The following is a 25,965-nucleotide window of genomic DNA, read 5'->3' as shown; positions in this document are numbered from 1 at the left end:
CCGGGCCCACGCGTGGAAGTGGGGAGCTGCGGCCGCCGTCTGCCGCCGGGCGGGGGGGGGGAAGAGGTATGCAGGTAAAAAAAAAAAAAAAAAGAAAAAAGAAAAAAACCCAAACCCACCCAAAAAACACCCCAAAAGGGGCAGGTGAGGTCTCTGCAAAGGAGGAGCCCCGCAGAGGGCAGCCCTCTCAGCCAGCCGGGCCCCAGGAGCCTCGCCGTAGTGTAGCACGCAGGGCTACAGACATCCCTCACCCCGGAATTTTAGGGGAGCACATGGTAAAAATCAGTGCGGGCTAAAAATCTAGGCACCCCACTGGTGCCGCCTCACCCCACGTGTCACCTCGGGGCTGGGGAGACACGCACAGCCAAGGCCTGCCAAAAGTTGTGCAACTCACAGCGTCTTCCCCGGGGAGCAGCCCGCATCAGCACAGGCGATTTTCCTCTGGATGATATCACTTCGGAAACCGTTACGCCAGAGCGTGGAAAGCGGCCGTGCATGGTGTGAGTAAGCGGCGCTGCGGCAGGAGGCACAGCCCCAAGTGACAGGGAGGGGACACGTCAGGCTCTGGCCAGGCAAAGGTCATCCCGGCACTCCCATCAGAATTTTCAGGGGTGAGCGAGCCCCCATAGCGGTGGGTGCCAAGCACAAGATGCCAGCACCGCTGTGGCTGGGTCATAGCCATGTGTCATCCCTCCCCCCTGGACAGGGTGACAGAGAACCTGCTCGGCTACGTGGCATTTCACCAGCAGTCCCACAAGAAAAGCATGCTGGACAGCCGCTTCGTACTGAAGCATCGTTTATTAATCATCTGTATCAAGCACACATCTGCTCAGCAACGGTGCGTGACGGGATACAACAGTTGACATCGAACCCGAAGGGAGGCACGTGGTTACAGATCCGGCACAGCAGGAGGAAGAGTACTGAACACTCTGGAAAGACAACCTGGGTGCGACACGGTGCTCAGGCTGTGTTGTTAGGAGGCTGGAGATCAGCGAGGCTCAAATTAGGAATACAAATAAAATCGGAGCTGACTTGTGCTTTGGTCAGTGATTTAAAAACCAGTTACCCTCCTTGTGTTTAATGAATAGGTGGAAGTGCAAAGAACTTTCTCTCTCCCTCATTGCTCCCCCACAGACAGTGGTGGCAGAGAAAGGACAACTATTCTTCCACTTGGCAGTGACATTTTGTGTCAGATCAGCTACAAACCCAAATGCCACCAAGATATAGCTGAGTACCAATGCGTTCCTCATTCACACGCACGCACTCTGAGGGGATGCAGCCCCTTGGACTGCCTCCTCCCAGGGAGGAGGGCCGGGTACCTGCCCTGGCATCCCACCGGAGCAGCGCCAGCCTTCCCTGGCTTTCTCCAGAGGCTTCATCTTTCATCCCTTTCTCCCCCTCAGAGCAGATCCCTCCCTCAAAGGTAGCCTGCGGGTCTTCACATCTAGCTGTCACCTAGCTAGGACTCTGTAGGTCGGTGCTACACCTATTGGGAGGGAGCTGTGTCAGCAGCACAGATCAAGAAACCCAACGAGCATCTGAGTGGAAAGCCTCAACACTTCTGCAACTCAAGCAGGCAGGAATTTGGAGATGAGGAAAGCCAGGCCCATCCAGGCACACACCGCAACAGCTTGGATTGAATCACCATGCACGCTTCAGATACAATCTAGAGTTAAGAAACTCACAGGTTTTAGCAGGGCTGAAACTTATGCCAAGCCGCCAACAGATTGCCGAGACACCCAAGTGAGCTTCAGCTTGATAGAAAAAGGCTTTGAAGGCAGAGGGTGAGGGATAATGATAAAACGCTTCTGCTCCAAGGAGCTTCTAAACCTCCCTGTACCCCACAGCCTGCAGAGGGAAGCCAGGGGCTGGATCCAGTGACAGGACAGAGATCAGCATCTTCAACTCTTGCCAGGAGGAAAATAAAAAAACAAAAAACAAAAAAACAAACAGCTTTGGGGTTTTTTTTTTGCCCAGCTCAGTGCTCAAGCCTGGTCAACGAGCATCCAGAGAGAAAATCTGGTAGCAGGAGTTTGCATCTTGAAGATTTATTTAGCTCCTATTAAAGCAGCTGAACAGCCAAACCCTGGTGGAACAGCTCTACCATGCCATGGGAACAGGTTGTAGCTCCTCTCTAAAGATCAATCCTGGCATAGCTCTTTATCTTTAGTTGCAAATCCAAAGCATAATTCTGACTGAAACAGAGATATGCTTGAAAGATGACAGAGCAGTTCACAGTCCGAGACAAATGCATGCAGTAACCGGCATCTCCCTGTCCTGGTACTGCTGTAGGTGACAGACCTCGCACCCCGTACCCAGGGGAGCTCCCCATGTCCCAGCGTGGGCTGGCACTCAGCAGGGCAGGAGCTCTTGGATCTGCTTCTGCCAGCTGACAGGCCCACAGGCAGCCAGCTTAATGCTGCTGACACGATGGCATTCGACACATGAATTTCCGGGCCAAAGTGCTTTCACCCCTGGCTCAGCCCACCAGGGACAGCAACAACTCGGAGCTGAGGAGGTCAGTCAATACCTACCAATACTTACAGTACTTTAAATACTGCTCTTCACATAGGAAAAACCCTCACCCAGTTAATCATCCAATTCCTTCCAGACACTAAAAGTGCTTCACTGCAAGGACAGTTAAATTAAAAGCAATGAATCACACACCCCATCTACGCAAAGCTGCTTTACAACTACGTACACCAAAGTAGCATCATTCCCAGAAAAAGTCTGATCAGCAAATCACACCCTAAAATTCATTGTGGGATTTATATATTTCTTTCCTGGAAAACCTACCACCTCAAAGGCAACAGAAATGTTGAAAGAGATTGGTCCTTTCTGGGGGAGATTTGGGAAGGGCCACAGTAGACAGGACTCTACACCAGCACACAGGACTCTACACCAGTACAGAGAAGAACTCAGACTCCTGAAACGCTACAGACATTGGATCTCCTGACACACCGCACACGCACGCACAGGGCAAAAATCAAGAGGAACTTTTAAGTGCAGGATTCCAGCAAGTCCAGCATCAGCAAGATGAAAAAAGTAAACTGCAAGGTAATTCAGGTATTATTCCAGGCAAGGTCAGAGACGGTTCAGGCAGCTGCCCACAAGTATTTCAGCTGGAGAAAAGAATTCACGAGGGCTCTCCTCCTCACCAAAACTGGTACCAGGGCTGCAAGCCAGAATACGCTGGTCCCCCTCTACGTAGGGCTCTTCCACGCTGCACTCGCCAGGAGCAAAATGTCCATCCCTGCAGGCAGAGGCTCTGCTGGGTGTATGGGTTTGCACACCCCTGGGAAACCAGCCATCGCCTGCCCTGTGCTGGCAGCTGCCCAGCTGAGCTTCTGCCTGTGCACTGAAGCCACATGAGCAGAGAGCATGCTCTGGTGGGGGGGTGGGGGGAGCAGTGATGCTGCTCGCCCAGGTTTTTTTTTTTTTTTTTTTTTTTTTTCCCCCCCCCAAAAAGCACGTGGCTGTTGTCCCTGAAACTGGGAAAGACCTTCTGCTGGCCAGTCAAGTCTGGTGACTGACCAAGCCCTTTCGGTACAGGATCTCAGATTGCCTCAGGCCCTTTGTGTAACCTATGAAGGACCAAAAGTGTCAGTGCTTCTAATCTACAAGTCTAATGGGTTAATGCAAAACCAAAACGCACAACACAGAAAAGCCAAGCGTGGGACCTACGACAGACAAATATTTGTTCTTTTCTTTAGAAGACTCGCAGGGCAGGAGTCCCGCTGAGACACAAAGAATACTGCGTGCTGTAGAACTTCTTTCCAAAAATATCACGTAAAGACACTTACGTATTACAGATCATTTGGCATCAGAGCTAGGGAGCATCAGTGCCAGCACAGGGTACATGCTAGAAAGATGACTCCACACAACAGGGTTTTCACATCACCTCAGGCTACAAAGTGCTTACAGGTTGTGTTGGGACTGAGGCTGGCACTGCTCTGACAACACGTATCCGCCATCAGTCCCTGCCCACCCCAGGGCGTACAAGCAAGTTCAGCTCACCGCAGGCAGCGTCACCCGCACCTCGCTGCCTAAGCCCAGCATGCCACCTGTGCCAGGTCAGACGGACGGCTCTTCTCGGGTCACGAGGCAGCGACAGGGTAACGCCATAGGCTCAGCAGATCTGATTTCACTGCCTCCCTCTGCTCTACGTGATGTGAAGACTCAAAAGTCTTCCTGGGCTAATTTAGAGAGGATGATGCTTCTGTTTTTTTATTCACCATAAATACCAACAAAAGGCAGGGAAGCTTTCCCACCTCCTCCTCCTCTCCAGCACTACTGGAGAAGAGTACACGCATTACAGGAAAGCTTAACAAAGAAATCCTCTCTCCAGAGCAAAGCCAAGTGCTAAGGCCAGGACTTTAAATGGTCTCATTTCAAATCACTTAAAAGCAATTGCCAAGATCTGCTCGGCCTCCCAGGCTCCCACAGTCACCACTCCTGCCACCTGAGCGCCCGCCAGGGCAAAGCCACACACCCAGTGTAAACGAGCAAGCACAACACACACACAAGCACACGCTGAAAGCCATCCCGGCCTCCTCTGCACATCACAAAGCAGCAGTAAAGGTTTCAAAGCCCAGTTCAGTCCTTTGCATCTCTCCTTCACAGATGACTCAAAAGCAGGGCTAGGAAGCTCTTTTGTACATTCAACTGTAAAACATGTGAGGAAGAGGAGCAAGACAACTCTCCTGATTGTTGCTACTGCCTACAGCAAGTTTTGGTACAGATATCCTCTCTTATAGGCACTCAGTGGGTAAAACGTAGCCACAACAAACTTGCCATCAAAAATCTTTCCAGTCAGCATTTTTTGGGCAGCTTTGGAATCACCAGCATTTGCATATTCAACAAAGACCTGAAAGAGAGAGAGGAGAAATAGGACTTCCAGTGCAGCTTGCCATCCATCCCCTCCCACCCCCGCAACCAGGGAAACGGGTCCCAAACAAATTTTTCCCCTCAATCCTTGGATAAGCCCAGAGCAGTGGAGCTAAAAAGGAAGGAGCTGCACCTCTGAACCAGAATTTCACCTCTTGCTCCTCATTTTTAAGGGCAGCATATTTGGTGAGGTGGGAGAAAGTATGATGACACTCTACATCCTCAACACCTCACCTCCCGCTCACTGGCTTCTCCTCTTCCCTCCCATATCCCTTCTCCCCTGCTAAAGCTCTTTGGGGACCTCCCAGATTAGGCAACCTTATATAACCAGGAAGGAACCTGTGCTGTCCTTCAAGACAACCAGCTATTTTTAGCTCTGTCATCAGCCAGGAGATTGCCAGGCGCTGAGCAGCAGTCCTGCAGCACCAGGAGTGTATACACAGCTTCTCCCCTCCATTCACTTACTTGGCCTTTACCAGGATTCTCCTTTGGAATAAGCAAGGAAACCACCGGTCCGTATTTCTGACACTCCTCCCTTATGTCTTCCAGGATATCTGAGAAAGAAAAGAGCTGGTTTTCTTTCGCTTCACAAACTAGGATGTGCCAAGAAACAAATGCAGGCCAGATGAACACATCAGGAACACTCAGTCTTTTCCTCTCAATTTAAAATAAACAATAGAGAGGTGCCATGGCAGAAGCTGACACTGCTTAATGGCCGCATAATGAGAACGAAGTGTCTGAACTAAGGCTCAGGAACACAGACCTGCAGGCAGTGAATCCCTGACAGCAGGGCCTGGAGCACATAGACAGTCCTTTTCCTTGCACACAAAGCCTGCCCTTCCAGTAACTACAACATTTGGGATTTGTGAGTGCTTTTTTTTTTTTTTTTTTTTTTCAGTTACAGCACTTGGAGGAGGGGCACTAAAGTAGCTGCCACAAACCCTTCTTTATGAGAGCAGAACCCAGCCTCTTAAACTCGTATTCCCAGAGCTCTCCAGCTTTCGCCACTCACAGATTTGAGACCACGCAGAAATGCAAATTTCACTGACATGCCTTGCCACCTACCATGTAGTTTTTGCTACAGTTTAAGAACTCAAATGAGATATTTCAGTTCTCTGCTGAGACCTTGGATAAGTTCACTAGCAAACTTTTGAGGATCTCTGCTCCTGGGCTCCAGAGTCCTGTGCATGTCCAGCAGAAGCTCAGAGCCACAAACATATTAAGAGGTCTGCAGGCACTTAACCAAAGAAGAAAATCAAAATAAACCTTTTTTTTTTTTTTTTTTTTTTTTTTAAATCTGGGATCCTTCAAGAACTCACTACAAGCTCTGCTTTCTCTCTCAATCTTTTAGTCTATTCTGTGTTGGTGCAGTTGACCCACTTGGTACCAAATCTCAGCTGAGGAGCTCTTTGCTGTTCTTGCGCCTATTAATTGCTCTTCTGTTTGTTCTCACATCACCAAAGCCAAACAAAACAGAGTCTGTAAGACAACATTGCTGTATGGGAATTGCACGGCTTGCACCAACCTTCATATTCTTCTTCGCACTGCAGAGAAGCATCACTTAGAACATTTAGCAGCCTCAGCACAGGCGTGGGGAGCATCACCAAATCTTCGATATGGGGAGCTGTTTGACACCCACGGAATTATAGAAAAAAAAAAGAAATCAAAGTCCAAAGGAGCAAGAAAACAGGAAGCTGACTCAATATGTGCTATCATACACAAGCACTTATTGCTCTTTGCAGTACCAGTTTTGCTTCTCTCCACTATTACCTCCATTTACAGCTTGTATTCTCTTTGATTCTAACTTATCTTCACTTGTGCACTGAGACTCTTCCAAAGAGTTCAATGCACTCTGACATTATACCGAGACCAGCACCTGAAACTGTTTTTAAAATTTACAAAGCTAGCAGAAATTAAGGCTAGAGTTATGTCTACTCACCTCAGATTCAGAAATTGAAGTGCCCTCACGAGCTATGACAGTTGAGCAAACTGTCCCGTATATATGGAGATGCAAGAAGATGAAAGAACTACTCTGCAACCTGCCTCTCCTGTCACTGCTACCAGACAAGCTGAAAACAGGCTGGCCAGCTTCTATAACTCCGATTCTTAAGCTATGCTAAGGCACAAGCCTCAGCACTGTCTAGGACACCTTTCCCTTCCCCCCTTCAAAATCCAACTGCAATGGACTGGTTTGAAGACCACCGTACAACCTTGCAACAGAAATGGGGAAAACTACGTAGTTCTTAAACGATGCAGTGCTACAGAACAAGGTATGGCCACAAGGTGGGTGATCAGTGATCCTGTGAACAACTTTACAGGAGCAGAAATAAAGCCTGCTGCCATGGGTCTATCAAACAAGCAGCTCCAGAACAGCCTGGAACGGGGCAGCATAGATACTACTGTGGCAGAAGGAAACAGCCAAGGTGGACAGACTAACGCCAAACTATGAGCCACATCCGAGAGGGACACCCAGTCCTCTAGAAACTCAAAGCAGCCGGGACAGTGTCACTTCTCCAGGGACAAAAGCTTGATTTCATGTTCCTGAAAGGGACTGGCAGGTCAGTCATGAATTTAAGACCTCAGAGCCCAACTTGCAGTAGTTGGAGAGTGTTAATGTTTTTATTTACATTGGCAACTACAGTAGCCAGACAATAGCAGTACCTCACAGTTCTCCTACTAGACAGTGAGAGAGGGGAGAGAAAAGGGAAGAAATGGCTCCAATTCTCCAGTCTGAGCCTTCTGACTATGTTTGCAAAGATAGCAGACTTATTTCCTTGGAAATACTTTTCCAAGTTAAGCACACAATACATACAAGGAAGCTGACATCTTTGCCAGGCACAGACACAGAAGATCTTGATTTCATAGTGCAAGAGGAGATGACAGACAAGCACACCCGCTATAAATCTCCTCCTGCCTGACATGGAAGAGTCCTTATGAAAAGCATAGAGTATGAAAGGCCTTATCAGTCTAGACGATGCCCAGAGAGCACTCAGGGACAGCCCTTCGAAGAAAGGTGCTGCATTCAGATAACCAGGCATGTTCCATCTCCAAGCGAACCTCTGGGACCATTATTCTACCGGACTGCTGGCAACCAAGAGACATCAGATGAACCGAGGACTGAAAGACTATTTAAGTGTCTCCTTGGTCTTCTATGCTGCCCCTTTTATTCATGTAAGTCTGTCCTTCATTGCATATGTCTTTTTTCGGAGAGGGAGACAAACCAACCCCTAGGACTCAGAGCCATCTGGTCTTCCTGTAACCAAGTGACAAATGCATTTTTTTGCAATACCCTTCTGCCCTGGGAGGTACTTCTGCCCAGCCCTTCTGCTCCTCTTCAAAGTGCCAGGTGATATCAACCACACTGACAACACAAAGCCTGCAAGCAGCTCAGTAAAGAAGTTGATGAACTGGAAAGTCAAGACTGTAAATGACAAGGAAAGCCATTCTCAGCTGCCTTTGCTCTAAACAGAAAAAAACACGTCCAAGTGAAAGGCAATGACAGATCATTTTCTGACTTCCTAGGAAAGCTACAGTAAATGCTTCTTTGTGCAGACAAGCCTACCTACAAGTTTGGCAAAGGAGAGAACCAGCAGAGAGAACTAAGTAAAATTGAAACTGTTATACAAACATGTATCACTAACCACAGAAGCACCTTCCGAGGTACAGTTAGAGGTCTGTGTGTTTAAAACCAGACCAGAAAGCACTGCCAATATACTATTCCCTCTGCTTTAAAGCAATACTGGCTGCAAGGTTCAGCCACGGAAGGTGGCTTTGAATACAACAGTCCCAGTTTCTGAGATGCAAGAGAAGTCTGAAAACAGGAACAAGTTTGTTACCTTTGCCTAATACACAGGAATGCCAGTATCTTGATGTGACCTCAAAAGGCAATACTAAACAACCTTCACTGCAAGATACACCAAGCAGCTTAAGAAAAGCAGGGCTAAGATTCAAGGGAAAATGCTAGCCCAGCCAGCAGCTGGATGCCTGAAGCATTACTTTATGCTGCAGAAAAGCTGGATGCAGAGCTCTTCACTGGTGTTCCTGAAAGCAGACATGCTCTGGAGAACGCTACCATGTTGCTTTTGGAACAGAGAACAGGGAGGGATAGAAGCCTAAACAGGGCGGTCTCAGCCTATCTTTTGCTGACAGCACACAACCCACATGGGAGTTGGTCCTGGGGGAACACCACCATTTTATTAAATTGAAGACAAAGTGCCAGATGAAAGCGACAGTGACATCCATCTGTGACCTGCCACACAGGCATCCGAAGAGGCAGGTCAGTCACTGCAAAAATAGGCTCGGACCACGAGAACACACTGGAACTATTCGACCTACACAGAGGAGGCAACAGCAGATGCTACCACCAGCCACTGCCCTGGTCGCTCACGTTCCTGGCTTCTGAACTGGGAAACACTTGACATAAGAAAAACCATCCACTCACCATAAATAGCACTGCACTCTTCAAAAGCACCTTAACGGTCACAATATTAGGTAAATACCTTGGTTATTTCTGGGCAGAATTTAATGGGAGTCCAACCAGAGAAAAGGGACAGCCCGCAGGGCTAGAAGGGCAGGGCAGCACCGAGAGCACAGGTATCGCTCCAACCTGCCTGCTGTGGTACCACAGAAGTGCCACACAGGGTGAAGGAGCAGCAACGAGGCCAGAACCAGAAACAACGCAATTTAACTACACTCTGTGCTGCTTCCAGTACATGCCGAGAAAGCCGTGAGAGAGGGTGACGTGCACAGCTTACCAAAGGGAATGCTGAAGAACGGGCTGCATAAAGCCGTCTCAGCGGAGGCTCGCTTTCCTTGGTCACAATGAAGCATGCTGTAAGAGAAGACACCCTTATGATCTTGCACGTGACATTCCCGCATCGACAAATTCAACTCAGGCTGGAGGCCAGTACAGAGGAATACCCTATCTTTGGGGTGCTTATGGTACAAAGAGAAGAGTGAGAAGCACATCTGCCAATTCACAGCTGAAGCACACTAGAAGGACACCCTGAAAGCATTCTGGGTACATGGTACAGTAGGCTTTCCTTCTCGATGTCTCTCAGCACCAAATGATGGAAGTTGCTCACTTACAAGTTCACATGGAACATGGCATGTTTCAGCTCCATCTCCCCAGGCCATGCAGCTCACAGCTCAGGCACACATGCAGTCTCATGAAAATGACCACACTCCAAGGAGCTCCCACATCTTACCACAAATGGGATTCAAAGCAGCTAATAGCCCAGGGCTTGCCTGAGAACATCCCCTACTCAGCTTTACCAGCGGCTCCCGATGCTATTTCTGCCAAGTTGTGTCCTCATTCAGTCTGTAACCTCAGAGCAGAGTCATAGGACAGCGAAAACAATCCCCTCGGCAGACCTCTCAGTAGAGCTGCACAAGTACATTTGGATCTTGACAGCGGAGAAGCAGCACTGTTTGCCCCCTTCCCTTGGTTCTGACAACACTCCCCTAAAGCAGCAAAATCTCCAGTTTTCTCCAAATATAACCTCACTGGCAGGAAGTGCAAAGCACTGAAACAGCAAATGATTAACATCACGACTGATATGCTTTATGGGCTTACTCCAAACTGTGCCAAAATCAGAGGAGCTGAAGCATCTCTGCTAATGCTTGCACTTGTCACTAACACAGTGGCACTGGGTGTGGGCTCTAAGTTACCAAGACCAAGGAATGAGACTTTACAGACCATATCTTTAACCAACAGTTCGTAAACATGATAAGATACCTTTTGATAAGGTCTCTGAGGTGATAAGCTGGAATGGCTGAATTAACCACACCTTCACTGGCAAATATGCGATCAATGATGGCAGAACTGTTTGTCTGGAAAGAAAAAGAAAAAGTACTTAGGGAGGGAGAAAAGAAGACCAATGCAAAGCTTGCAATATCCCATCATTTCCTGGACTGAATGCAGAGGGCTCCCATACTGTGGCATGTTGTGAGAGATCCCTGATGCTCAAGCCTCACAGGTTAAACCAGCAGGCCCACATCAGATGAAGTTTTTCCTGTTTGCCTGTGCGAAAGCTGGAAATTTCCACATGCAGGCAAATTTGCTGTTACTGTGGACATTATGATGCTGAAAGGATACTTTTACTGGGAAGAGGAACACAAAAAAAAGTTATTTCAAGAACAGGGGACAGAGTCAGGCTCCAGGCTCACAACACAGAGCCTTCCTCTTGTTTTCACAGGATATAGACTAATGAGAAGAACCCCAAATTAGAGCTAACATTAGACTAAAAGCAGCAAATAATTCCTCTGCCATTATGCTGCTGAACTAGCTGGCAGCCATCAGCCATCCATTTTGTTCTTCCTTCTGTGCCACACTGCAGCCAGCGCAACTCACTTCCCAAATCTTGGCAAAACACAGGCTCCAAACACAGACTCCTGGAACCCTCAGATTTCAGTAACCTGAACACAGGCAGCATTGAGACAGGCCAGTCCCACAGGGCAGATGGGTCTTTAAGGGTCTGGAACCTTAACTCTCAAGGCAATAGGATTAGACCAACATCCTGGAAGCACTCGCTAGTTGCCAGGTGCTACCTCACAAATCCAGGTTACAAACAAAAAGCAGGATGACTCGTTTGGTGCAAGCAAGAATGCCCACAGCAGGTCTCACTCACCTTCCATTCCTGAGATTGGACTGTATGTTTCAGTTTCATTCCTGAGAACATCTCCAGTAAAACAATTCCCAGACTCCACAGATCCACAGCAGAGGTACACTCCGTCTCACTCTGGAGCCCTGCCTGCGCCAGGCAGTTCTGCAGTTCTGCCTCTGGAGCCCGATACCCGTCTGTTTGAATATATTTCACATCCTACGGAAGATCAAACACAGAGAAAGAGTTAACTTTCCAGATTCGGATTCTCTGCTCTAGCCTTAAATCAGTTCACAGACGTCCTTCCAAATGGGTCACCAAAATAAGATTGCTAAATTGACAGAAAGCATTGTACAGCCAGACGTGTTAGGCACGTTCAACTCGCTATACTGCCGGGTTGATGAGGAAAAAACCAAGACTGTCTGGAAGAGAAAACATCTTCCAGCAAAACAGCAGGCAGCCCACTAACACCTGATCTCTCTGAAGGACAGCACTACTGGGAGGAAGAGGCTGGACGTCACTGCCAACCGGCCCATTAACGTCTCCCAAGCACAGAAGATGCTAGAAGTTTCAGGATAAGGGTTGAACACCCACAATACGCTCCCACGTCGGCTGCATGAGAGCACAAACAGCCTGCTCTGAACAGCGAGGATCAGTAACAGCTGCCATTATTCAAGTACTGATATTCTCTGGAACAAAACATTAAAAGAATGAACCAGGCACCTAACACTCAGACAAGGAAATTATCACAGACGCTTCCCACGCACTTTTTCCTTCTCTCCCTCGCAGCCAGAAGCGCTGCAGCAATCAATACCTGCCCAGCTGCCACGGCTGGCAGAGTAAAATAAAATGCCCCCACGCTGACTGCTTAAAAGAAAACAGGAAATTATAGAATGGCACAACTGCTGGCTGGAGGGGCTGCTCTGAAGGTCTCCAGTCCAGCCTCCTCCTCACAGCCAACACCCGGTCAGAAGTGGCTTTGTCTAGCCAAGTCTTGCAAGTGCCCAAAGACAAACTGCACGCTGCATCTTTTTAACACAGGAGGGTTCATTTTAGACACACTGATGCGACTCAAGGAATGACAGAAGAATATGCAAGACTACTTCCCGGATAAGGAACAGGATTGGGAATTCTTACCAGGGGAATATATTCAAACCAAAATTATCTGGTTCTCCGATTGAAAATAAAGTTTACAGAAGACATTTTCAGGCAACAGAGATCAAAAGTGTTTTAGGAAGTTAAAAAAAAATTGATACGCAAATTGCTCATCAGCATCCCTCCTCCTATCAGCAAAGAGCAGAACCTCTAGCACAGCAAAAGTAGCAATTTAGCAGCCCCACCAAACAACATTCAGACACAGAGAAAACACCGTGGTCAACGCAACAAGCAAAAAGAGCGAGATGGAATTTCCTTCCTACCATCTAAAGCATTTTAAGAGATGTAAGTGGTTGAGACCTTGCTCTATGCACAGCCATACTGTTAAACAGTAACGGCAGGAAAAGTTATGCAAGGACAAGTTCAGCAGAGCTGTCACAAATAAAAGTCTTGACTCAGATAAGGCAATCATGCATGTATGTGGCTGCCCAAGGCATGGGTGGTGAGGGGAAGCTGATACCCAGTGCACGTTCAAAGCAGGGCCAGAAGATTTGCCCATATAGCCAGCATATTTCTGAGAATGGGCAAAGGAAACTCAGCCCCAAAAAAGCACATTGGAAGGAATCATAGAAGCAAAAAAAACCACCTGATCAGCTATTATGAGGCAACTCACAGAGTAAGCAGCAAAACACAGTCCTGATTAAAAAAAAAAATAAATATCTGCATTAGACACAGGACACCAGGAGAATGTTTTTTGCTGATAGACAGCAACAGATTACCAGCACAAACCAGCGTTCAGCCAAGAACGTGGGAGAACTGAACACCAACATGGAGGAGTTAAGAAGTACAAACATTAAAAACAGCTCCTGTACCAAAGAATTCAAAGACAGGTCACCCACACAAGCCTCTGGTATTCACAGATCAGTGGGCTGCACCATCAATACCAGGTAAACCAGTAAAAAAAGTATATGAATTTAAAACCTCTAAATGAGTACAGTGCATGGAGCAGGGACAAGCCAGGACAACATCTGCACAGAAAAAATATAGTTCGTTTACTAGACTTAATGCCCATCACCCACTGATTAAAGGCAAATTTGCTAGGAGGCTACCTGATGAAAAAGCTTTAGCAATACCCCTCAGAGACCGTCAGAGAGGGAGGGGTGAAAGGAAGATCTATCAAGCCAACAGCAGAACCTCCTGAGGCTCTCATCAGGCTCATCACGAGGCTTTCATCAGAGGCCATGGAAGAGATTAAAAAGGGCAAGGACAAACATACAAAATGCAGTATCACCAAAACAAAGAAGTGACAGCACGAAGAGGGAGAGAAAGCCCAGCAAACGTGAAAAGCAGAGTAGAACAGGCACAGATCCGTCTGTGTCAGTAAAAAACTGACGCTGCCTACCCAGAACCAGAGCATGGGCTTTCATCAACTTAATAACATGGGAAAGAAACATCCAGACTTCCTGAAAAAGGGAAAGTGCTGAAGATAGGATGAAAGTAAAGACAAGCACAAAGACACTGCCAGAGATAACGCAATTGACTGGGCAGGCTGATGGTGATGCCTGGATTACTCCGTACGATAAGGAATGATAAAAGGAAATTCCACAGATCGGGGTGCTCCCACTCATCTGACCACATGAAAACCAGCAAACTTTCCAGGAAGCTGAGACACCACTTTTTTTCAGTGCATCATTAACTTTGGAATTCATGGTCATGTGTAGCACAAAGGCTAAGACATCAACAGAAAACAGAGACATGCAAGAGGAACGGCAACATGAGCTTCTGTTTCTGGGGCCAGCCAACATTTTAGCCTTTTCCAGGAAACCCTCAGCACCAGCTCAGCTACTACTCTCAGCAGGTCACGTCGAATCCCACACTTACAAGCCAAAAGCATCACAGACCCACACAACTCAACACAGAGCTAACCGCTTCGAGAGCAGCACGTTCCAAACCTGATTCCCCTCTTTGAAGCTAAGTCCAAAGTCAATGAGCTTAAAGCACTCCTCCTCTGCGCTCCACAGGATGTTGCGCGGCTTGAGGTCTGCGTGCACGTAGCCTTTGTGGTGCAGGAAAGCCAGGGCTTCGAGAACATCTCGGGCACAGTGCTGGATCATCCACATGGAACAGCCCTGGTTGCTGGAGTGCAGCAGCAGCTCGGACACGCTGATGTCCAGCAGCTCCAACAGGAGACAGCGAGACGGGCCATTTGCAGAGTAGTGGTTGGTGAACACGCCGTAAAGAGTCACTAGGGTGAGACACAGTGACAGGCATTGGTAATGAGCAATTACACAGTCATCATGCTCCACCGCTCTCCACTACTGCCCCAGAAGACCACAAAAGCTGCAGGAGGCAGCTTGTCTCTTTTACAAAGGGAGATGTTCAGAGAGATGGAGAACCAAACTTCAGAGGGAAACAGCAAGGGAAAACCAGCCATGTCACCCCTACAGCCTTTGGAAGACAGGCCAGTCTCACAACACCCCACCAGGCTCTGCTAAAGTCATAGGGCTGGGTGCTCCTGCTCAAAAGGACAATCTCCAGGACATGCATAAGCAGGTCCTGGTGGGTAAAATGGCGGTAGTACCACTCTTTTCGGGACACATCGATCTCTTCCTGTGACAAACCTAGCACAGCGGGAACCCGAGCTCTGCCTGGGCATCTGGGGTGTGAACTGGGGGCTTCCAGCAACTGCCTCTGACACACAGGTTTCCTCCCTTCCCAACCTCATTCCCACTCATGCAGGCAGCCCAGGGGGTCCTGCCAGAGCCGGGCAGGCAGCCCTGCCCAACAAAGGATGTTGGGGTGCCCTGCCTGGGGCAACCTACTCTGCCTACCAAGGGGGTGACCCCATCTCCTGCCCACCCTGGGGAGGTGACCAGCAAGCCCCCAGTGCAGGGAGGAGGTGGGACCCCTGGGGGGTTACCGGGAAGCACCCTGCTGCAGGGGTGCTGCTTTGGGGTGCCCTGGCAAGGGGGCCCTCAAACCTGCCCGCCCAGGGGTGCCGATCCAAGGGGTACGCTGGTCTGGGTGTCTCTAGCCCTGCCCGCGGGGGTCAGTTTGGGGTGAGCGAACCCATGTTCCCAGAGGAGTTGGGGATACCCCTGCCCGGTTGCGGGGGGAGGGGGGGGGAGGGGGCTGGTTTGGAGACACCAGTTTGCCCTGAGGGGGGGCTGCCTTGGGGGGGGTGGGGGGTGTGCCGGGGATAGGGGGTGCGGGCGAGGGCCGCCCGAGCCCAGGTGGGGGTTTGGGGAGCGGAGGGGTAGATTATGGGGGGGGGGGGGGGGGGGGGGGGGCGGGAGGGGGGTACCCAGGCTGGAGGACGAGCCGGTCTGGGGGAAGGGGGGACGGAGGGGGGGGGGAGGGGGGGTGCCGTTACCGATGTTGCGGTGCCCGCGGAGGCTCTCGAGCGCGGCGCGCTCCTTGCGGAAGCCGTACTCGGCGCAGTCGGCGGCGGGCGGGCGGGCGCCGGGGCGGCGCGCGGGGCCCGGCCGCGGCGGGGGCGGCACGAACTCCTTGACGGCGCCGGGGGGGGCCCGCGGGTCCCCGCAGCAGCGCACCCGGTAGACGGAGGCCGAGGAGCCGCTGCCCAGCGGCGCCTGCACCTCCCACAGCCGGCCCAGCGCCTCCAGCAGCGGAGCCGCGCCCCACACGCACCCCGACATGGCGCCACCTACGCCTCACATCGCCCCGCTGCCGCTGCCCCGCCGCCGCCGCCCCGCGATCCCCACCAGCCCCGGCACCGGCCGCCGCCGCGCTCCGGCCGCCATGACACCGGAAACGGGGCGGGGCGATGGCGGCGGCCCCGCCCCAAGCACCTCCCCTCCGGCGGCGCGGGGCGGGTCCCCTCGCCGGGCTCCGGTCCCCACAGCCTGGGCGCCGGTGGGCCTCGTCCCATCGACACCCCCAGGGGACAGTCCCGTCAGCACCGCCGGGGGTCCGTCCCCTCAGGCCAGGAGCTGGCGGGGCCCTGTGCTCTCGGCCCGGGAGCTGGCGGGGGCCCATCCCCTCGACACCCCCGGGGTCCCGTCCCCTCGGCCCGGGAGCTGGAGCTGGTGGGGCCCTGTCCCCTCAGCCTGGGAGCTGGCAAGGCCCCGTCCCCTCAGCCCAGGCACCAGCCGGGTGTCCCATCCCCTCAGCGCCAAGCACAGCCGGGCAGCTGTGTCACCCTCTCAGTCTGGGCACCACCAAAGTCCCCCCCAGCGTCCCCGAGGCTGTGCCACTGGGCCTGGCTCCCGGGGTGGGGGTGCCCTTTGCAGGTGTCAGGCCTCCGTTAGCGCTTTTGGGGGATATTTCCCATGACCCCACGGCTTTTAACACAGCAGACCCCACCGTCCTATGCAATAACCCCAACAAGCCTAGCACTGGAGGGCGGCTTTCCCCGGCACCCCTCAGCTGCACGGGGCTGCTGCCTCACTCCTCTGCTCTGCAGCCCCTGTGCAGGAGCATCCAGCAGGTCCCCAGCCTCATCGGGGGGCTTTGGGGCTACACCGAGCTGATGCAGGTGGTCCCCTCCCATCAAGGGACTGCTACGTGTCAGTGGGTAAAAAAGAAAAAATGAAATTTATTGTGCAATCTGCATCTTTTGTCCCAAACTATGCACATGCCCTAGACAACATAAATAGAGGGACTGGACCAGCAGTGAGGTTCCCTTGTGATCCGCAGGGTTGGAAGATGCTGGTTCCTCAAAAAGGGGCTACAAGCCCTTGTTTCCATCAACATATACAACGCCGTGTAGGTCTAGGTAGCATACACATATACATACTCATATAGACTTGTGTTTTGTGGGGTAGCATCAGCCATGCACAGCATCATCATCACATTATACACAGGGTGTATTATACCTCAGCACCGACTGCCAGCTGGCCACAGGCTCCACGCGGCTCTGCCATCTCCTTTGCTCTGGGGCAAGGCTTCCCCGGTGGCCGCCACGCCAACGGGCAAGGAGGGATGGTGGCTTCTCCCAGGGCAAAGGGTTCTCTCAGGCCCACAACCTTCTTCCTTCAGCAGGACCACAATGTGGTGGAAGACATTTCTTCAGCCCCACTGCCCTGTGTGGCCCAGGAGAAGCTGGGAGCAGAGGTGCCCCATCCCTGAGCCCCTAGGCTCCTCCAGCCCAAAACTGGTCTTTGGAGCTTTTCCTCTCAAAACCACCTTTGCGGTGAGGATGCACATAAAAGCTCTAAGCAAAGTGCCATCTCGCAGCTGCTTCCTTGCGCCAGCCCAGGGGTCCATAGGCTGGCTAACCTCTCCTGTAATTCATGAGAAAAACAATCATAGAGCAGTATCAGAGGACCATGTTGCTTCTTGCATCCTAGTCTCACAAAGACATCCCTGTCCCAGGAAACAAAGGAGAGTGGTGGTGCTGGCCCACATGGAGTGGCCTGTCTGCCTGGGCAGGTCGGTCTGGTCCATGGTGGCTGGGGTAAAACCAGGAGACAAGTGGAAGCTGGAGGGGGTCTTGCGGGGAGTTTGACTCCCTGCCAGAGCCCACTGGCCAGCAGCCGTGCAGCCCCAGGCACCCAGCCCTGCTCCCTGCCAGAGCCCCTGCTGTGAGGGGGTCTCCTGTGGCTGGGGCTCCGCTGCAAAGAGAGATGGCACTGGGACGACTAATGGGAGGCCTTGGGGACATCTGCCAACCCAGCTCCCTGGCACCGGGGCACTAGGGCTGGGTGAACCTGCTGGCACACCAGTATGGGGTATCTCAGCAAGCACATGATGTAAGCTGGAACATGCCTCGGGCTGGGGCAGCCAGCCCAGATGTGGGGAACTGTGGGGGACGCTTATGGGACACTTGCCCTAGCACAGCTGACCAGGTCGCGGGCAGGCTGGCATTTCTGCACTCATGCACGAGGACCCAGGCTGCTGAGCAAGCTCACCCTCGGTCCTCAGCTCAGCATGGCCTCTGGCTGCAGACAGAATGGTGGCACCTTGGCAGGATGGGAGCTTTGCAATGATGGGTGAAGGGGCCTGGGATGGGGCTGCAGAAGCCATTGGCAGGACAGGCTGTTGCCCTCCTGGGAATCAGGGGAGAAACGTGGTATCATGGCTCCCCACACCCCAACCTGGGGCAGCAATGGCTCCTACCATCCTGGGGCTCCCCCCTCTCCAAAATAACGACCCCAAAACCAGCAAGTAGCAGTGAGAGACATGTTTGGGAGAGCCAGCCCCCAGGGTGCCCCCATTGCGGCTCCCCCACTACTACTCAAAGGACAGCAGGTCGGGATGGGGCCCGTCCACCTCCCGGCTGGGGGTGCATTGCTCTGGTAGCCCTGTGCCCCCTGGTGGCTCACAGTCCAGCCCTGGTCTCCGGGAGGGCTTCTCCATGCGGGGTGAGGTCTCGGTGGCCCTCTCGCCTGATTGCCACTGGCTCTCCAGGCTGCCTTTATGGATGAGGTCAGGCACGGGGAGGACAGTGGTGGGCTGGTCCCCGCTTGGCTCTAGGGTGCCGGTCATGCTGGGGACCCCAGGGCATTCTGGAGGGGATGGGTCCCTCGTCCCCGGCCACTCCTCTGCGGTGTCGGGGTGGGCTGTGGGAAGTTCAGGGGGCTCCTCCATGCTGGTCCTTGGGCTGGTCCCTGCCGGCTGCGGTGCGATGAGCATGTCCTGCGGGGTCTTCAGGGCACGTGGTGTCCGCTTCTTGGTGATGGGGGGTGGAGGGTCCAGCCGGGGGAAGGCGTCCAGCCCCGCAGCTCTGCAAGCACAGAGGAACAGTGACACGCAGCCCCATGCCGGGGCCCCTCCAGCCTGTCCCAACGGCCCTGCCACAGGGTGCATGCCACAGGGACACTCACCCATCCTCGCTGGCCAGCTGTCCCGTGCCCAGCATGGCCCCGGCGCTGGCATTCACCTCCATGACCCCCACGCTGGGGATGCTGGCCGGCTCCTTGCGGCGCAGGAGGTCGTTCACCTTGGCCCCCACAGCCTTGCCCAGGTTGCGGAGGTGCTGGCTGCCAGCAGGGCGGGAAGGCTGCAGTGGGGCACCCGCCATGGCAGGGACGTGCTGTGGCCGTGGGGTGGGTGTCGTGCTGGCGCTGGCATTCTCAAACATGCTTTGGTCCACTGGAGGGGGAAAGGGAACAGAGAAGGGGTGTAAGTCAGGCTGGAAGGGGGACCCCGGCAGGGATGGCGTGTCCCAGAGCTGCCCACCAGCTCCCAACCCAGCAGCATGGGGGACACATTTTGGGGATCAGGGAGGCTGCGCATGCAGCCCCGCAGAGGCTGTGGGTAGCTGGGCCATGCCAGGGCTGCGCAGGATGGGGACGGGACAGCATGGGGTGAAACGGGGTAGCAGTGAGCCCAGGTGTCATGGTTTCAGTTGGGATGGAGTTAACTTTCTTCTAGCAGCTAGTGCAGGGCTATGTTTTGGATTCAGAATGAGAGCAGTGTTGATACTGCACTGATGCTTTCGGTTGTTGCTAAGCTCTCAAGGCCTTTTCTGCTCCTCACACTGCCCTGCCAGCAAGTAGGCTGGGAGTGCACAAAAAGCTGGGAGGAGATACAAAAAGGAATATTCCATACCATATGACATCGTGCTCAGTATATAAAGCTGAGGGAAGAAGAAGGAAGGGGGGATGTTCAGACTTATGGCGTTTGTCTTCCCAAGTAACCACTACATATGATGGAGCCCTGATTTCCCAGAGATGGCTGAACACCTGCCTGCCGATGGGAAGCAGTGAATGAATTCCTTATTTTGCTTTCCTTGTATGAGCAGCTTTTATGCTACTTATTAAACTGTCTTTATCTCAACCCACATTTTTTTTCTCACTTTTGCTCTTCTGATTCTCTCCCTCAACCCAACTTGAGGGAGGGAGCGAGTGGCTGCGTAGTCCTAGTTGCTGGCTGGGGTTAAACCACGACACCAGGGCTCCACGCTGGCACTGCCAACACACCGAGAGCATCTCTTACCTGGCATCGAGCAACTTGGGAAGCAGATTGTGGAAAGAAAGAGAGAGAGGATTTACCAAGGGAATGGCAAGGGGACAGCGGGCCTGTGCCGTCCACGCTGCTGGGCGAGGTGCACTGCCGACCCCCTGCCCAGACCTGCCACGCGACCCGTGGAGATGGAACTTATGTGGGGCCCCTATCAGCCAGGCGCCCATGAGCAGCGGGGGTTCTCTGGGGGCACCCACAGCCTGGGCTCTCCACTGCCCACCCCAGCAAGGCTCCTTCTCCAGCCCAGGCTGGGTGTTGACCTGCATTGGCCAAGCTCCCCAGAGACCCCGTGGCCTGAGCCCACTGCCCAGGAGCATCGCATCCTGCTGTGCACCGTACACACAGGTGACATCAGCCCTTTGTGGTGTCAGCAGATGACAGCGTGGGTACCATGGCACTGGGTACGACACACCAGCCATGCAAGAGTGATGAAGAGCTTTGTCCTGCCCACCGTTTCCATCAGGGCCATGCCCCGCGGCACCAGGACAAGAAGCCCGGAGGCGCCGTGCCTCTGGGGCCCTGCCAGCCTGCCTGGTGAGCCTGGTGCTTGCCAGCTGCGGCCAGGTGGGGACTGCAGGCAACCAGAACTGCCTGTGGGGAGGGCTCCCCCTGGCACCCCCTGGGCACCGCTCAGCCTCCTGCAGCACAGCGAGGGCCTGCGGGCTGACAGGCTGGGGGGAGAGGGGGGGTTAGCTGAGCATATCCTCCTGCATGAGTGGGGAAAGGGGACTGGGAACACCCATGGCAGTGGGTGTTTTCTGGAGACATGGTGGGGAGGGGTCCTGCAGTCACACCCCACCTCTGAGCAAGTTTCTCCCCCATGTCTTCCCAGCAGGAATCCTCAAAGCTGTGGGTGCTGCCCCCAGAAGCTCCAGTTCGCCCCCTCCATCACTGCCCCTGTGCCAGTGCAGGTCTCCGTGGAACAGCTCCAGCGGGCTGCCGGGTGAGCCTTGTGCCGTGCTGGTGCCTCAGTCCCTGCCAGCATCCCGCACCCATCTCTACCCCCGCATCCCGTGGAGGGAGGGATGGTACCCTCCATGCCGGGGGGATGTACTGGGGCAGAGCCAACCACCTCTGCACCCCATGGAGACAGAGAGAAATGGTCCCCAGCACCGCTCCCAACCCCATGGGTGGCCGGGCTCTTGCAGGGACCCCGGGACTCACTGCAGACCCTTTCCTCCACAGCCCCACTGGGCAGCGAGCTCCCTGCCTGCACCTGCACCATCTACCGGCCCTGGTTCTCACCCTACAGCTACTTCATGTGTACCGATGGAGCCACCCAGCAGCACCAGGGCAGCCTTTCCTCCAGCCTGGCCGCCAGCACCCAGGAGCCCGAGGAGCTCGATGACCTCTCAGAGATCGTCTGCTCCTCCTCTGGCTCCTCAGACAAGCCCCAGCCCCTCGAGAGGGACAGTCCTGCCAGCGGCAGAACCAGCATCACGGTGCGGGACATCCTTGCTGCTTCCCAGCAGCAGCCAGTGCCTCAGTGTGGCTACCAGTGCATGTCGTGCTGCCGCATCTTCCCCACGCTGTGGTCGCTCAAGATCCACATCCAGCACAGCTCCCAGGAGGGCTACAGCTGCAAGGTGTACTACCGCAGGCTCAAGGCCCTGTGGGAGAAGGAGCACAAGGAGCAGGAGGCTGCAGCCCCCGGGGCGCCTCTGTAGCCCCGCTGGCCGGGCAGCCACCGCGGGAGGGCACTGCTCCATCGCTCCTGCGAGCGGCAAAATAAAATTGCTTTCGGAGCAGCCAGCCCTGTCTGCCTGCTGCTTTTGCCTTCACAACCCTTCTGCCATCCTTTAAGAGAGGATCTTCCCGACTTTTGCTTCCCCAGTAACCAAAAATATCCTGAGCCCCTTCAAGCTCTGCTCAGCATCCCTGCATCAACGTGGGGTGCTCTGCAGATGCTGGGGAACACCCCCGGCACCCTTGAGCTGTCAGGTCAGCCCTGAAACGAGCCTGCCTGTGCAGGGGGTGAAGGGGAAGGCTGATACCCCTCTACCCCCAGCAGCATTCAGGGCACCTCGCTCTCACAGGTGGTCTGCGGATGGCACCGCAAGCCAAGGTCCCGAAGGGGAGGATGCTTAGGTTGGAGGGGGTCAGTGCAAGGCCAAGGGATGCCACCATGGGTGCTAGCTCCCAGCATAAAGGGGGACAGAAGTACAGAAAGAGAGAGAGTCAGCGAGAAGGAAGAGACAACAGAGAGCCTTGAGAAATAGAAAGATTTATTTAGCAAAAGCCAGTCGAGTAATGACAACACCCAAGGGTTAAGTGCACTTACATTGACAGATTGGTTTCCCAGATAGATTGAGTCAACAGTTAGTAACACGACAGTTGTAGGAAAAGAAAGGACAAAAATTATCGCTATAAATTCCCCCGTCAAGGTCCATAACAAAAGTGAGAGGCTAGAGAGGCATCTCGGAAGCAGCGCTGAGCTAGGAGGACGATCACTTGCACATATACACCTGCGGTGCAGCGGGACACTGGCAGGGTCCCACCCATCTCCAGTAGCACCCCCCCAGCCTACGGGGCACCCGCCGCCATCCCCTGCAGGCAGAGTGCCGGGCAGGAGCCCGAGCCTGCAGCCGGTCCCGACAGCTCCTCGCAGGGCACTGCCTGGGCTGCGGGTGTGCAGCAGGGACGGGCAGGAGCGGTGGCACGGGGAGATGGCTCAGCCCTGCCTGCTTTCTGAGGCAGCCCAGCTTGGAAGAGACCTCCTGCTTAATGCTGCTCTTCCCACCTAATGCTGCTCCTCCCGGGCTCTCCTTTCATCTGCCCTGCGTGTATGGCTGAGCTCCTGCCGTCCCCTTTCCTGCACGATCTGTCTGCTCGCATGGAAATCCCTCTCCGAGGTTGCGCACGCATCCTTACCCTGCCTGTGCCATATCCCATGCGTGCTGCCATTCCCACCTCTCCCTCCTGGCAGGACCAGCCCCCCACTCCATGCCTTCACCTCCAACTGCTGCGAGGTGGCAGCAGGGTGTCAGGGTCCCCAGCAGAGGGGCTGGCACACAGCTGTGCCCGCAGCGGTCCGGGACAGGGCATACAGAGGTATTGGTGGCCAGAGGACAGGAACACCCAGGTCCCAACCAGCACCTGCTCCCACTCTGCCCAGTGCAGGGGCTCCCCTGGACACCAGGCCATGGCTGGGGACACCGAAACATGGCCTTCCTTCCCGATAGGAGCCTCTACCTCCTCACAGCATCCAGCCTCCTCCTGTGGTGGAGGAGCACATCTCACACCGACCCTGGGGGTCTCACCCACACCTCTCTCCTAAGTAGCCCTCAGTCCCGAGGGCACTAGTACAGAAAGAAGCAATGGACCTTCCTCAGCAGCAGGGCTAAGCCCTGGAGGACAGCAACAGCTCGTGCCCAGGAGATGCTCATCTAGGGGTTAGGTGCAGGCAGATCTAGCAGAGACAGAGCTGGTGAAGGTGAGAGCAGCAGGGAAGCAACAAAGTGAAGCAGAAGCAGGATAGGAGAGCGGATGGAGAGGAAGACAACTGTGCCAATCCCCATCTCACTGAGTGTTTCCATGGGAGCAGGGGGGACATCAGTACTCTGGCTCATACCCCTTCTGCCGTGGCCTCTTAGAGGCTGCAGCACCAGGCAGCTGACAAATGTGCTTGCAGAAAAGAGGCAAGCTTTGGATCCCTTGGAGGCCCCCCCCCAGATGGCTCAGCCATGGGCATCTCAGGGTCTGGTAGGGCATCCTGAGATCTCGCATTCATTTTTCTGGAGGGTGCAAACCAGAGACATGAAGGACCCCACCTGCAGACACCAGCAGTTCGCCCCCCATCGAGGGGCAGTAAGCATACCCACCCCTGCACACGGCTGGTGCACTGCATCCCTCAGCCCTGGTCCAGGGGCAAAAGGCTGCTTGGAAATGGTAGGGTTTGTCTACAAAGCAAAGCAGGGAGTTTGTGGTGAGGGGGGGTGTGCAGGGAAGTGCTTGAAAACATGACTTGAAAGCACCAGAAAGGCTTTGATACCTGGCAGCCATGCCAAGGAGCCCAAGGACTGGACAACAAGGGGAAGGACACTCCACATCCCAGTGCTGTGTGCCCCGTCGCCCTGCTCCACGCTGACCTCCACGTGCCTTCCTCTCCACACTGCAGCCCGGGAGAGGAGTGAACAGTGCCCACACGCCCCCCACCTGATTCAGGCAGGGACAAACTCTGTCCTGGAAGTGCCACAAACACCACTACCTTGCCAGGAGCTCCCTGTGTCTGGCCACCCTGCACGACCTCATCTCACCTCCCATCTTCCCAGGCTCATCCCCACTGTCCCCTCATGTCTCACTCGCACAACCCAGTGCAACGGTGCACTGTCACCAACCCTAATCACCCTGCTAGCATGGCCCTGGCCTTATCTCCCACCCTCTCCACCACGCAGAGAGCCAGACCCCCTGCCAGCGGCTCTGTCCCTGCTCAGTGCCCCAGTGCTGCCTCCTCCGTCTGTCCTTCTTCTCCCTGCTCACTGCCCTGTGCCTGCGCTCTCATTCTCCCAGCAAAAACCTTCATTTGCTTCACTGCTTCCCCCCCACCCCCGGCAGCAGCACCAGCAGCACTGGCTAATCCAGTAGCGTCCGGAGGGGTCCTTTGCTTCTGCCCGACCTCAAAACACAGCTTGCAAGGGGGACAGGGACCAGGGGGTAGCACAAGCAGCTGTCAGCTCGCCATCCGATGTGAAGCAGGGATGCTCCAGCTCAGCACACAAGCCCATGCAATACTGGAGCACAGCACACCCGGTGCACCCCCTTGGCACGACTCTGTCCTCACCTCCGCACACCTCCCGGCCATGAGCTGGAAGCCTTCTGCTCCCTCCTCCACCCCCTCTCCCTCCGGGCTGTCCTGTCCCTGCCAGGGCCAGGGGGCTACGGCCAGGGTCTGCCCCAGCTCCGGCGGGTCCCCACTGCTCCACACCACCTCCTGCCGACCCCTACACCGCGATCTCATCCTCCAGGCTGTCGCCCAGGTCCTGCCTGGACTGGACGTGGAGCAGGCGCGGTGGTTCCTCCTGAGACCAGGAGTCGCGCTCCTCGCTCTCATCCGTGTTGGATTCGTACTCCGAGGCGATGCCTGACTCGCGGAATTTGATGAGCTCCAGGCTGCCCAGCGCTGGCTCCGGGGCGGGCGGCCCCGAGTCTGGCAGAAAGCGGTAGCACTCCAGCTTCACCAGACAGTCGTTCCTACCTATGGGGCTGCCCAGGGCACTGGGGAAGCCCGAGCCAGGGCCCAGCGGTGGTGGGTGGGTGTCCTCGGGCTGCGGGGTGGTCGGGTCGCAGAGGACAGGGAGGACGTTGGAGCGGAAGGTGATCTCCAGCAGACTGTCCTGGGAGCCCGCTGCAAGAGAAGGGCAAGGCTGAGAGGCAGGTAGTGCCACCCAGGCGATGCCTGGCCACCAAGCTGGCTGCAGACTGGCCAGAAGGGGATGGTCTGGGGCCATTTGGG

The 25,965-nt window shown here is 54.2% G+C and overlaps 4 protein-coding genes across 6 annotated transcripts in view; 1 reads left to right on the top strand and 3 right to left on the bottom strand.

The window, feature by feature from the left end:
* Positions 1 to 779: 779 nt before the first annotated feature.
* Positions 780 to 16,243, bottom strand: UHMK1 (U2AF homology motif kinase 1; the record flags this gene model as incomplete). Of its 3 annotated transcripts, none has more annotated exons than XM_082484615.1 (9): positions 780 to 1,907; positions 4,791 to 4,867; positions 5,353 to 5,441; positions 6,413 to 6,511; positions 9,642 to 9,718; positions 10,625 to 10,719; positions 11,517 to 11,708; positions 14,537 to 14,829; positions 15,958 to 16,243. In XM_082484615.1, the coding sequence occupies 9 exons, from the start codon at positions 16,241 to 16,243 to the stop codon at positions 1,751 to 1,753; spliced, it is 1,365 nt and encodes a 454-aa protein (XP_082340741.1). In that variant the 3' UTR covers positions 780 to 1,750. The 3 variants fall into 3 exon arrangements, with proteins under 3 accessions (XP_082340741.1, XP_082340740.1, XP_082340739.1); XM_082484614.1 differs by lacking the exon at positions 780 to 1,907 and adding an exon at positions 3,458 to 3,584 and having other exon boundaries at positions 4,795 to 4,867; XM_082484613.1 differs by lacking the exon at positions 780 to 1,907 and having other exon boundaries at positions 3,458 to 4,867.
* An 842-nt stretch (positions 16,244 to 17,085) lies between these two features.
* Positions 17,086 to 25,903, bottom strand: LOC309672567 (uncharacterized protein C1orf226). The gene is made up of 3 exons (XM_082484098.1): positions 25,708 to 25,903; positions 19,373 to 19,640; positions 17,086 to 19,272 (listed from the first exon to the last, which is right to left on the bottom strand). The coding sequence occupies exons 2-3, from the start codon at positions 19,627 to 19,629 to the stop codon at positions 18,780 to 18,782; spliced, it is 750 nt and encodes a 249-aa protein (XP_082340224.1). The 5' UTR covers positions 19,630 to 19,640; positions 25,708 to 25,903; the 3' UTR covers positions 17,086 to 18,779.
* On the top strand, positions 21,551 to 22,180 carry SPATA46 (spermatogenesis associated 46; the record flags this gene model as incomplete). Its single annotated transcript, XM_082484031.1, has 1 exon — positions 21,551 to 22,180. One exon carries the CDS (start codon positions 21,551 to 21,553, stop codon positions 22,178 to 22,180), a length of 630 nt encoding a protein of 209 aa, XP_082340157.1.
* NOS1AP (nitric oxide synthase 1 adaptor protein) overlaps positions 25,454 to 25,965 on the bottom strand; it is a gene marked incomplete at both ends in the record, with an annotated part of 41,427 nt that continues 40,915 nt past the window's right edge. Inside the window, one exon of the mRNA XM_082484097.1 lies at positions 25,454 to 25,857. Within this exon, the coding sequence (XP_082340223.1) occupies positions 25,454 to 25,857 (404 nt within the window). The remainder of the gene's footprint in view (positions 25,858 to 25,965) is intronic.

Source organism: Vanellus vanellus, assembly GCF_965231255.1.
Source record: "Vanellus vanellus genome assembly, chromosome: 5".
Lineage (NCBI taxonomy): Eukaryota > Metazoa > Chordata > Aves > Charadriiformes > Charadriidae > Vanellus > Vanellus vanellus.
Note: the sequence above shows the minus strand (reverse complement) of the source record. Positions and strands in the feature narration are given on the sequence as shown.